Source organism: Sorex fumeus, unplaced genomic scaffold, assembly GCF_029834395.1.
Source record: "Sorex fumeus unplaced genomic scaffold, SorFum_2.1 ptg000005l, whole genome shotgun sequence".
In the NCBI taxonomy this organism is placed as follows: Eukaryota; Metazoa; Chordata; class Mammalia; order Eulipotyphla; family Soricidae; genus Sorex; species Sorex fumeus.
In genome coordinates, this window is record NW_026606062.1 from 9,354,849 (window position 1) to 9,367,815 (window position 12,967).

Consider the following 12,967-nt stretch of genomic DNA (forward strand, 5'->3'; position numbering starts at 1 on the left):
GCTCCTCCTTCCAGGCTGTGGCCACCAGCCACACCGTTCTGCAAATCAGACGGCTTTTTTTCCTGCAAACCAGAGGTCTTTATGCAAAGCAGAGGGTTTATGCAAATCGGAGTTATTTATGCAAAACAGAAGTCTTTATGCAAATCAGAACTCTCAATGCGAAGTTCTCCTGCCGCCTGCGATTTCATCCTGCAGATCCCAGCTGTGGCACCGGCTTGTTTGGCTGCTCGGTGTCCAAAATGTCCTTGAGATGCAGCCCATCCCCCTCCCGCCCTGGCCCCTCACAGCCTGCCGACGTGGCTCTTGTGGGGGAGGGGCAGGGGGCTTCCTGGTGCTCCTGCTGGCTCCTGGTTCCCGCCCTGTGGTGGGAGTGAGCTGCAGAGAAACTTTCTGCCTTTCCCCCTTTGCTCAGCCTGGGGGCTTCACTATCTGACGCCCGGAGGCGCTGGGGGCTTGTGGGGTCAAGACCTCACCTGCCCTGCCCTGCTTCCATCTTCTCTGATTCCAGGGGGAGCTCAGCTGCCTTCCACTGAACCAGCAGACAGTCCGATGCTCCGGGTTTGGGTCTGGTGCCTTGGCTTTCTCATTCCTGCTCAGCCCCTCTTGGTTGGGTCTTACGGAGTGTCCGTTCCGCTATTTCTCGGGGCCCACTAACCACCCTCCGCTGTTCCTGTCGGAAGACCTCACCTTGATGTCGGTGGGCCCCACGGGTGACTTATGTGAAGTGGGGAGGAGAAAGACAGCCACTTTCTCCTCACCCGCCTCTGCCACCCGGAACCCTGGGTAGGCTAGGACCGGTAAAGTCTGCAGTGAGCACCTGCTCGGCACGGGCCTGAGCCCCGCCAGCCCCACGAGGTGGCCGTCAAGCCACACCTGAAGTCCGCTTGATCTTCTCGGCACGGGAGTTAATCCCCGCCACCCGATTGCTCGGGGAGCCACGGACTCAAGCTGGGGCGAGAATTTGCTCTTTGCAGGAAAGGAGAGACCAGTCCCAAGCCTTACCCGAGGTTTCTGGGGTTCTTGTCTCGCTCGCAGAAAAGAATTTCAGGAGTAGACGAGCAGTGAAGTAACAGGTTTTATTTGGAGGCTTTTGGAGAGGGAGAGGAAGGGATAAGCAGATAAGCGGGGGAATAGAGAGTAAGAGAGAGAGAGAGAGTAACACGTCCAGAGGGAACGCGGGCTTCTCCGAGGGTGGAGAGAGCGCCAAGTGGGCTCTCGAGCTGGTTCTTATAGATCCTTCTGACTCAGAATGTTCTGGAATCTCCTTGGGGCTGTGTCGCTGGAGTCAACCGGATAGAAAGCGGGTTCGAGAGTCATCTGACTTGGAATGTCCTGGAATCTCCTTGGGGCTGGGTCGCTGGAGTCAACCGGATTGAAAGGGGGTTCTCGGAAAGGAGGAATTTCATGGGGAGGAGGCCCATATCTTCAGGGTCTGGGGATGGTCTTATCAAGTCCTTATTCTCTGTCTCCACAGGGTGGTTTGGTCCTAGAATTCTTCTATGAGACTTTGTTTCATTGCAGAGAGCCTTTCCCTATCTACCTGCCTACATCAACCTGACAGGGGGCATCTCTGTTCGTACTAGCCCGTCTCCACTCGCTGGGAGTGGGGGGTTCGATGCTCCCTCCCCACTGTGCCTCTTGCAGCCCAGGCTGAGTCCCTCCACCCCCAGGGAGCTCTGCGGGCGCCCAGATGGTGGGCGTCCTTCTCTTTGTTCTCCAATATGGCCAGTCTAATTGGGTTTGGGTTTCTTACACAGTCCCAGGAGATGCTGTGTTCCCCATGGGATAGGCTGGAGGATTTGTGTGGCCAAACAACAGGGACTGGGTCCAAGCGAGGCTACTCGTGTCCACGGCTCAGGGTGCCCAGAGTCAGCCCTCTACATCGGTCTCTTTGGCAGGGGCACCAGAGCCAGATCTTAGGCAACTTTTTTTTTTTTTTTGCTTTTTGGGTCACATCTGGGGCCGGAGTGATAGCGCAGCGGGTAGAGCATTTGCCTTGCACACGGCCGACATTGGCAATCCGAGTTTGATTCTTCTGTCCTTCTCAGAGAGCCCGGCAAGCTACCGAGAGTATCTGGCCCGCACTGCCAAACACAGTAACAATAACACAATGTTACTGGGTCACACTGTAACATTGTAAGAAGTCTCACAATGTTACTGGGCTTGCTCAAGCAAATCGATGAACAACCGGGTGACAGTGACAGTGACAGTGACAGTGATAGGGTCACACCTGGCGATGCACAGGGGTTCCTCCTGGCTCTGCACTCAGGAATCACTCCTGGCGGTGCTCAGGGGACCATATGGGATGTTGGGGATCGAACTCGGGTTGGCTGCATGCAAGGCAAACGCCTGACCTGCTGTTAGGCACCTGTTTGGCAGGACCGAGTCCTCGACAATTCCGCTGGTCCAGAGGCAGCCCCCCGAGAACAGTGACCAAGACTCCACCTGATGGTCAGCAGTGGCCCCCAGAAGCCACGGCGGGGTCCCTGGAGGGGTGCCACTTTGCCGCCCATCTCTCTGCCCCCAGGTACCACGTACGACTTTTCCCACTGCACCTTCACCGGGAACGAGTCCAAGCCGCTGTGTGTGGAGCTGGACGAGCACAACCTGCCCCGCTTCCCCGAGTGGATCACCATCCCCCTGGTCTGCATCTACATGCTGTCCACCAACATCCTGCTGGTCAACCTGCTGGTCGCCATGTTTGGGTACGCCTCCACATCGAGTGCTTGCCGTCCCTTCCTGGTCACTTGTTGGGGTACATACTCTCCCTGCTGGTCAGTGTGGGTCGTTGACTCCCCCTCCTGGTCAGTTTGAGTCCTTCCCTCCCTCTGCTGGTCAGTTTGGGTCCTTGCTACCTCCTGCTGGTCACGCGTTTGGGTACTTGCGCCCCCTGCTGGTCACGTGTTTGAGTACTTGCTCCATGACCTCAGTGCTATGTTTGCCCAGTGCTAGGTGGGGCTGGAACCAGAGCAGAGCAGCCAAAATCTACTTTCGAGGAGTATGTGGTGGAGGGCTGAGGGCTGGTAGTGTGGGGCATGTGGGGTCATGGGGACTGTGTGTAATGTACCATACGCAGTGCTGGGGGCTGTTTGCTCAGTGCATACAGACTCTGCTCACAGCTGTTACGTAGAATTCCCCTCCCCCACCCCACACACTACCCTGTATCATCTTGGAGACCGCTTCTCTCTGTACCTGGAGGTAGGGATTCTGAAGGACCCAGGCTCCAGCCCATGTGCTTCTGTTGATTTTTCAGCTTAAATACAAAGATCCAAGGGGGAATGGCAAGGTGCCCTGGAACGGCTGTGTTGCCTTTGGAAATTCTCCGTAGAGCACATGAAATTCTAGTGACCACTTCCTTCCTCTCTCTGAGGAGGGACTCGGAGACCGTCGTTTGGTAGATCTTGTAGGAACTCCTTATTTAGTGCTTTTAAATTTTTATTTATTTGTTTTGGTTTGAAGGAGTTGGGCTGGAGCGATAGCACAGTGGTAGGGCGTTTGCTTTGCACTCAGCTGGCCTGGCTGAGCTGGGTTCAATTCCTCTGCCCCTCTCGGAGAGCCCGGCAAGCTACCGAGAGTATCTCGCCCGCACGGCAGAGCCTGGCAAGCTCCCCGTGACGGATTCGATATGCCAGACACAGTAACAAGAAGTCTCACGATGGAGACATTACTGGGCCTGCTCGAGCAAATCGATGAACAACGGGAGGACAGTGCTACAGTGCTACAGTTTTGGTTTGGGAGGCCACACCTAGAGGTGCTCAGGGCTTAATCCTGGCCCTGCACTCAGGGATCACTCCTGGTGGGGCTTGAGGGACAGATGTCAAGGCAGTGATCCAATTCAGGTAGGCCACATGCAAGGCCAGTGCCCTGCCCTCTGCTCCCTGCTCAGTCCCTCTGGGCTAGTTTGTGCTTTAAACTTAAATAAATAAATAAATAAATAAATAAGGGTAGGAATTGTATTCTACCATTATTTTGCATAGATGACGACCAGCTTCAGACCCACAGCAATGTATTTTAAATATGCATTTGGTTTTTTAGTTTAGAAACTAAATACATATTTAAAAAAAAAACAATGATAAACCCCATGGAGGGGAGGAGAACCTCACTTAAAGCCAGAAATTGAGGCATGATGAAAGATAAGCATTTTTGATTTCACAAAAACAGCTGTTTAAGGCGAAGACGCTTGTGATGCATCCCATGATGCATGGTAGGCTGGGGAAGTGTTTGTGGAGGAGGAGAGGCTGAAGGACTCGACAGAGAAGCAATCTTAAATATTAGGGAGAGGGGCTGGAGAGATAGCACAGTGGGTAGGGCGTTTGCCTTGCACGCAGCCGACCCAGGTTCGATTCCCAGCATCCCATATGATGTCCTGAGCACCACCAGGAGTGATTTCTGAGTGCAGAGCCAGGAGTAACCCCTGTGCATCACCACGTGTGACCCAAAAAACAAACAAAAAAAATTAGGGAGAGAAAGACGGCTGGGTGGGAGATGGACCCGGGAGATGACCCAGCAGGCGGAGGAGAGATTCAGATCCAAGACCAGAAGCCCAGGCAAGGAGGAATGAGTGGGGAGCTGGCTTCGGACCCACAGGAAGTAGAGGATAAGAAGGGAGTCCCGGTGTGGACATATGCTGGGCATCCTAATGACCTCAGAGTTCATGGAATATGGCAAGAAAATAACTACCAGGAACCTGGCACCGGGGTGAGACACTTTCCTTGCATGGGACCCTCTAAGTTCAATCGCTGACATTGCATATGGTTCCCCCGATTGTTACCAAGAGCAACCGCCAAGCATAGAGCCAGAAGTAGTGCTGGATGTCACCAGGTGTGGCCCCACCCCCTTTCGCAACACACACACACACACACACACACACACACACACACACACACCCTCACCAGAAAAGGAAGAGTAGCAGCTAAAAGCAAATGTCCCGCTTTCATTGACCCAATGCTTGCCCCTCTGGGAGTGCTCCCTAAAGATGAATTCACAGGAATGTTTGAGGATCTTTCTCTGATGGCCACAGGTCAGGGCATGGCCAAGCCCTGGGTCTCCTGTTGAAGGTCTGGCATGCAGAACTTCCATCTGCTTGGAGAGGGTTGGAGGGAGGAAACTTAGTTAAGCATGAAAAGCAAATGGCAGGGTACTTTGGATGGCAAGGTCTTGATTTCCCACAGTAAAACCCAGGAAAGCAAAAGCTCCGAGTGTGAATGTCCACTGTCGTGGCCACCCCAGGCCAGTCACATAATTCAGGAAGGAAAATCAGAGCTCAGGAACGGTCTCACAGCGCTGGGGCATCACAGCTGGCTGGTCACTGGGCCCCAGAGGCCAGCAAGTCCCACTCCAGAGTCCTTTGCAGGTGTCCCTCGGTGGGGCAGGAGGGAGCTCCCTGGTGTCCAGTGAGGGCAACTGCTGGTCCCCATTCAGGGCAGGGCCTATGTGGGGGTCTCAAGGGTCTCTGCTCTGCTCCTCCTTCAGTCCTTCACCTCTGGTGTTCTGGGTCAGGTCCAGTGTTCTCCATCGGGCGCTGAGTGTTGGGGGCTGACTTTGAATCCAGACCCTTTGCTCATCCCAGTGGACACGTCTGAGCACCCGCCATGTTGGTCTGGCTAACCTGCCGCACCTTGACCGACTCGTTCCTGTGCTCGCCCTTTAGGGGGTGCTAAGCATCAGCCTCCAACTGGGGTCCCCAACACGGGCCCTGCCTGGTCTGGGCACCCCCTGGGCCCCTTGCCTAAGGACATACTCCCCGAAGGCTATGGCTGGTGGCACTTTGTAGCCTGGCCCCAGGCATCCAAAGCCATGGGGTCCTTCCTGGGTCTGGCTCCTTGGTTGCTGGTGAGGTCCCATATCCTCTAGAAGGTTCCGTGCTGAGGATACGGAGGTGAACCTGAATGGGGTTGTGACGTGCTTGCTCGCGGGAACCTGGGCCACAGACGTCATGTGGCCATGGGTGTTACGTGGCCTGGGGAGGGCTGAGCTGCTGCCCTCTCTGACGCCTCCCTGAGTGGTGGTTCCAGAAGGACTTGGGGTGGGGGGTCAGAAACCCGTGTGCCTCTCGCTGCCGAGCCCCCCATGGGAGTAGAAGGTGAGGGTAGACCCTGGTGGGTGTCCCAGGAGGCAAGGACAGGATTCACGGAGCCCAATTGATGCCGGGTGGGGAGTGATGTGTTTGGGTCCCTGTGATCTCGGGGCCTCTCACTTTCTCCCGTAGTGCTGGGGTTCCCGAGAACCCCACCGCTGAGTACTGTGTGCTGAGATGAAGTCCAAAGCCTTCAACCCCCTGCAGCTGAATGTTCAAGCGGCTCTGAGGGTCTCTGAGAGCCTGTCTACCCCTCACCTCTGCCCCCATGCCTCCCGGGACCATGACCCTTCAGGAAATGGGCTTGACTGGGTCTGGCTGGCCCAACGGCATCAGGTGACAGTGACCCCACCACACTTTTCCAGGGTCCTGTGTCCCCTCGGGGCCGGGAGGCAGGTCCCACCCCATGATTACCCCCTTGAAGGGGCACGTGACCATGGAGGAGCCTGCCTTTCCTCCGGGAGCCAGGTGTGTGATTATGCTTTGGGACTCGTGAGCCACTTCCTGTCCCGCTAAAGGTCACATACTGATCTGAGAGGTGCCCAGGGGTTCCAGGATTCTGGGAGCCATGTGTCCTTAGGTGACCCCATCGGCCAGCACTTCCAGATTTCCACAGCAAAGGGCCCATGCACACAGGGCACACTGGGGGCTGGGGAGCAAGGGTGAAAGTGGGCAGATAGCTCAGTGGTTAGGGCTCATGCCTGGCATGTGCCCAACCTGGGTTCAGTCCCTGGTACCACACGGTCCCCAAGCATCGCTGGGTGCCCACTGGGCCTATCGGGATGCCCCCATCCCCCCCTGGCACCAAACCCTCCAGCCCTGACTGAGAATTGCTGGGCCCCTCCGAGCACTGTTTGGAGTGCTCCCTTGTAAAACAACCCAGAGGAGCAGCAGCGCTGGCTGGGCCGGGCCGGCTGCCAGCAGGGAGAGAGCCGGTGTGAAGGTTGGGGCTCACACTGCACCCAAATCACCCGGCCCAGCCCGAGTGAGCGAGCAAGCAAGAGAACTGGGCCCAATCTGGCACTCCGTGGCGCCAGCAACGACCACACCCGCTCTGACCCCCCTCTGCGGAGAGCCCCCAGCCCCCCACGCCCACCAGCTGCCCAGAATAAGCCGGGTTTGAACTCAGGACCAGTTTCTGCTGATGAAGAATGAGCAGAAAGTTGGAACGGAGAAGGAACCACGAAGTCAATGATGGTCGGAGGGATCCCACCCCCCCAGTAGGGGAGACGCGTGCTGAAAGTAGGTCGAGGACCGAACACGATGGCCTCTTAGGTGTCTGTATTGCAAATCATAACACCCCAAATGAGAGAGAGAGAGAGTAAGAAGGACGGTGCCGGCCACAGAGGCAGGGAGTGGGGTGGGGTGGGGGTGGCGGGTGGAACAGTGGGAGTGATGGTGGTGGGAAAGGTGGGAAAGGAGAAGGATGGGTGGGCGCTGAGCATTGCTTGCCGCGAATGTAATCATGCAAGTTTGTAACTGTGTCTCACGATACAGTTACAGTTTGTAACTGTATCTCACGATGATCCAGTAAAACTTCTTTTTTTTTTTTTACGCACTTAAAACAATTTTATCATTTATTTATTTATTTATTTATTTCACTTCATCACTTGATCACTTGACTTCCTGTTAATCATCGATTTGCTCAAGTGGGCACCAGTAACGTCTCCATTTGTCCCCATGGCGTGCTAGTGTAGCCCAATGGCGTCTGTTCGTTCTAGGGACACAAAGAGCCTCAAACCGATCATTCAGGGTCTTGACAAAGAAGTCTGACCATCTGGTAGGTGGGTGGCCACACCGTCTTTTGACGTCTCGTGGAATCCAGTCAGTAATGGCTCTAGTCCAGTGGTCATCTCCAAATTTCATTACGTGTCCAGCCCATCTGATTTTCGATGCCTTGGCAAACGAGACAGGTCGGAACTCCGTATTCTTTCTCTCATTTGAGTGAAAAGTGATACTTCAAGCATAGCTCTTTTGATTCCTCTTTGGGAGACCTGAATAGTGTTCTCATCCTGTTTGCGTAGGGCCCAGGTCTCTGAGGCGTATGTTAAGGCAGGAAGAACAGTGGAATGGAAGAGATGTGCCCGGAGCCGGAGATTCTTCGTCCTCTTAGCTATTTCTTCGACGTTCTTGAAGGCGTCCCAAGCCGCTCTCTTCCTCCTGCGCAACTCGGGTGCCAGGTCATTTGTCATGTTGACTTCTTGACCTAGGTACACATAACTGTTGCATTCGGAGATAGTCGTTCCGTTGAGAGTGAATGGAACATCAGGAAGGAGACTATTTCTCATAAACATTGTCTTCATGAGATTCAGCTGGAGTCCTACATTTATTTATTTATTTATTTATTTATATTAGTGAAACACCATGAGATACAGTTGTAGACTTACAAGTTTTTGTGCTTGGGTTTCAGTCATACAATGATCGAGTACCCATCCCTCCACCAGTGCCCATTCTCCACCACCAATGATCCCAGTAGCCCTCCCACCCCCACATCCCATCCCCCCACCCCACCCCACCCCACCCCACCCCACCCCGCCTCTGTGGCAGGGCATTCCCTTTTGCTCAACTCTTTCCTTTAGGGTGTTGTAGTTTGCAGTAGAGGTATTGAGTGGCCATTGTGTTCGGTCTATAGTCTACTTTCGCATCTTGCATCCCGAGCGAGTCCTCCAAACATCCTTTACTTGGTGTTCCCTCCTCTATCTGAGCTGCCTTTTCCCCTAGCATGTGAGGCCGGCTTCCAAGCCCTGGAGCAGACCTCCTGGTACGTATCTCAGTTCTTCTTGCGAAGTCATGAAGATGTTCAATGAACTCAATGAAACAGTGAGACAGATATCCAGTAAATTAAAGGAGGACATGAGAGAAACAATCGAGAAAACACAGGAAGTAAATGAGAGCAGAAGTCGGAAAGCTACGCACAGAAATAACACAGTAGATGAAATAAAAAACGTCTTTAAAAGAAGAATGAGCAGAAAGAGGAAGAGCAGCTGGAGGCGTAGACAGGGCGGGGAGCAGCTCAGCTGAGTAGGGAGGCGGCCGGAGGGGCTGAGAGCAAGCAGAGAAAGGAATCACCACCCCAGGCTTCCTTGCAGGCACCCAAGTTTCCCCTCTGTGAATGGAGTCATTCCCGGGGGCGTGACTAAGTGCCGAGCCTGGTGGGAGCACTTCACCTGCAGTGAATGGAGGAAGTATTGAGATTAAGGAGCACCAGGCATGGGGCTCAGAAACTGCTGACAAGGGACTCTGGGCATGACTGGGGGCTTGTGGCAGTGCTGGGGTGGCAGGGTGGGTGTGTCGGCTGCCAGCAGAGCTGACCCCGCTCAGAGAACTGACCCCGAGGTGTCAGGGCCGGGGGTCTGACTGGGGAAGAGAGCAGGAGAGGGAAGGGGGGGGGGTCCGGGAGAGTGAGGGAGGGGCCCGGCTGGGCCGGTGGGGCCCTCGGAGACCACCCGAGAGGGAGTGGGCATTTCCCGTAGCCCAGGTAGCCCTCACAGGGTCCACAGTAGCTGAATTGTCACAGTGAGTAAGTATGAACATTGCAGAGAAGACAGGACGTTCAGCACGGGGACACAAGGACAGAAGCATGGCCCATCGCCTACTGGGAAGGACTGTCCAGGCCTCAGGGAATGTCCACGGACGCTGCTGTCTCTCTCCCTGTTCCTGAGGGTGCGGAGTGCGGGAGAAACATTTGAATAGGTACCCAGGCCTCGGTGAGCACTGAGTCGGGAGCCCCAGGGAAGGAGCAGTGAAGAGCAAAGATGAGTTGGGACCAGCTGGGGGCCCGGGCACAGCCCACGCATGGGCGGTTCTCACTCCTGTGAGCCCCGCGCCGCCCGGCCTTGCTCCCGTGTGAACTGTGGCATGCATTCATCAGCCTTTCTATTTGGGTTTTTACTAGGAACTGGCTGTTACTGCAGCTCGGTTTATTTTTAAAAGCAATTCTCGATCTGTGGCACCAGGGGCCTTCCTGGTTCTTATTCATAACTTCTCCCGAGCTCACCCCGAGGAAGCGGAGAGTTTTGGCCCCCCACCTTCCAGAAACCCCCAAGGGCATGTGAATTTTACTGTGACGGTGTTAACTTTGTAGAATTATTTCAGGGAAACCGGCATCCTTTTAAACAACGGCGTTTTTCTGTGCAGCGCGTACCTGCTGGCATTCTTTAGTGATTCGGATTAGGCGTCCGGTCTCGGGAAGCCCGACTCCGTGCTTGGGGTCTCCCAGGGTTTCCTAGCCACTCGTGGTTGTGAACGAGGGATTCTTTTATTTATTTATTTATTTATTTATTAGTGAAACACCATGAGGTACAGTTATAGACTTACAAATTTTTGTGCTTGGGTTTCAGTTATACAATGATCAAGTACCCACCCCTCCACCAGTGCCCATTTTCCACCACCACGGGTCCCAGCATCCCTCCCACCCCCCATCTCCCCCATCTCACCCTGCCTCTGTGGCAGGGCATTCCCCGCTGTTCTCTCTCTCTCCTTTTGGGTGCTGTGGTTTGCAGAAGAGGCATTGAGTGGCAATCATGCTCGGCCTATAGTCTACTTTCAGCATGCTTCTCCCATCCTGGGAGGATCCTCCCAACACCCTTTATTTGGTGCTCCCTTCTCTATCTGAGCTGCCTTTTCCCCTAGCACGTGTGGCTGGCCTCCAAGTCATGGAGCAAAATTCCTGGTACTAATCTCAGCCACTCCTGGGTGTTAGTCTCCCATTTTGTTGCTTTATGTTCCCCAGATGAATGCAATCTTTCTGTGTCTATCCCGTTCTTTCTGGACCTGCTGGCATTCTTTAGTGATTTGGATAAGGCGTCGGTCTCGGGAAGCCCCAGCTCTGCGCTTGGGGTCTCCCAGGGTTTCCTAGCTACTCGTGGTTGTGAACGAGGAATTCTTTTTTATCGACGTTTTCTCAGTTGTTCCTTTCTGAAAGGGGGGGGGCGGGGGAAACGCTTTGTTTCGTTGTTTTGAATTCTCCTTCCTGGATTCTTGCTCTCCTTACCTTTTATCACGGCATGGAAGGTTCTAATGAGTCCCGATGCATTAAGAAAAGAGCATTAAGCTCTTTTTTTCCTTTTCCTCATCAAATCTGGATGTGGAATGTCGGCAGGGACACCCCATTAATAAATATAATGCTACTCTTCTTTTTAGGTCACACCTAGTGGTGCTCAGGGACTGCTCCTGGCTTGGTGCTCAGCAGTGACCCCTGGGGCAGTGCTCGGGGACTGTATAGGTGGTGAGGATATTTGAACAGGGGTCCACAGAATGCAAGGCAAAGGCTTCCCCCGTACAGTATCTTTCAGGCCCTCGACTCTGTGTCGTAAAAATGATGCCGGAGCTTGACGCTGGGAAGAGTCGGCCTTTGGTCTGCCCGTGAGATTTTGAAGGTGCGGCTGCATCTCATTCAGGGTCAGAGCTGTGCACAGAAGTCCAGCCCCTGGGCCCACCTGCCCAGTGCTGGGCTCATTCGTGGGTAAACTCAGACGTGAGCAGAGCCCCACCCAGACACCAGGTCAGGGCAAGTCTCTGCGACTCGGTATTGGCCCCTGTCATGACCTTGCCTGAGCTGATGACCCTAGGGTTAGAGATGGGGAGAGTCTGGGCCTGGACTCAGCTTAGCGCAGTGGCTAAGCGACGTGCCCTGAGTGTGCCGACCAGGTTTTGTCCCTGACACTACATGGTCCCCTGACACTGCTCAGGACAGCCCTGAAGGCGCTTGAATATCTCACAGGGGGCATCGCCAGTACCACATCCCGGGCCCTTAATTATTATTTTATTTCTTTTTGGGTCACACCTGGCGATGCACAGGGGTTCCTCCTGGCTCTGCACTCAGGAATTACTCCTGGTGGTGCTCAGGGGACCCTATGGGATGCTGGGAATCGAACTCAGGTCGGACGCAAGCAAGGTAAATGCCCTACCAGCTGTGCTATTGCTCCAGTCCCCATTCTGAACCTTTGCATTGAATGTCTCATGGTTGGTAGAGAATCCCTGAGCAGGCAGGAGGAGGGGGTGTTGGTGGCCTTCAGGTTTCCTGTCTCCCGAGCACTGCTTGGGAACCTCCTCCCCACCAATAAATGTGAGATGTCAAAAGACAAGAACGAGGTATCGAAACAACAGTATCTAGGTTCTCTGGTTAAACACTTTGACTCTAGAATCTGGAGAGTCAGCTACACCCCTACCCATCATTGGTGTATGTTGATTTCAAAGGGTCCGTGGGAGCTTGCTGGCATGCTTTGGTATTTGCTGAGAGAGGATCTGGCCCAGCCGGCTGTGTTTCCCAGTGACCACAGGCTTCCCAGGTTCCTGTCCCAAAGCTGACCCAAACCACACGCTGCTGGGAGGGAGGGCTGCCGTAAACAGATGCGGGGTGGGATTCTGGGGTCCGGACCTGGCTTCATTGCCTCCTTGCTAGGGAAATCACGTGGTGATTACTGGCCATTGTCCTGCCTCAGTTCCTCGTTCTGTTCATTGTCCATGATAAATGGGGCTTCGAAGCTTCAGAGCCTTTAAATTAAAATTAATAGCACTGCGCTGCACTCCACTGTCCTCCCATTGTTCATCAATTTGCTCGAGCGGGCACCAGTAACATCTCCATTGTGAGACTTGTTGTTACTGTGTTTGGCAGATCGAATATGTCACGGGGAGCTTGCCAGGCTTGCAGGGTTCTCTGAGAGGGGTGGGGTTTGAGATACCATTAATAATGGCATCTCGTGAGGAGGGCTCAAAGCCTTATGTCGATTAAAGCGATGAATGTGAGTGTCCTGTGCAGACAACCTCTGGCCTGCAGTAAAGTTGACTCATTTTTTAGTCAATTGAACTGGGACATGATCAGTCAGTCACAGAATCATTCCCTGATTATGGAAGTCACTTCTTCTTGTTGCTTAGTGCCAAAAAGCAAAT

General features: G+C 54.1%; 1 protein-coding gene across 1 annotated transcript in view; it reads left to right on the top strand.

Moving 5' to 3' along the window:
• The window catches only part of TRPM8 (transient receptor potential cation channel subfamily M member 8), an 80,764-nt gene that overhangs the window by 51,162 nt on the left and 16,635 nt on the right, over positions 1–12,967 (top strand). Inside the window, exon 20 of the mRNA XM_056121719.1 lies at positions 2,528–2,705. Coding sequence (XP_055977694.1) covers positions 2,528–2,705 — 178 coding nt within the window. The remainder of the gene's footprint in view (positions 1–2,527; positions 2,706–12,967) is intronic.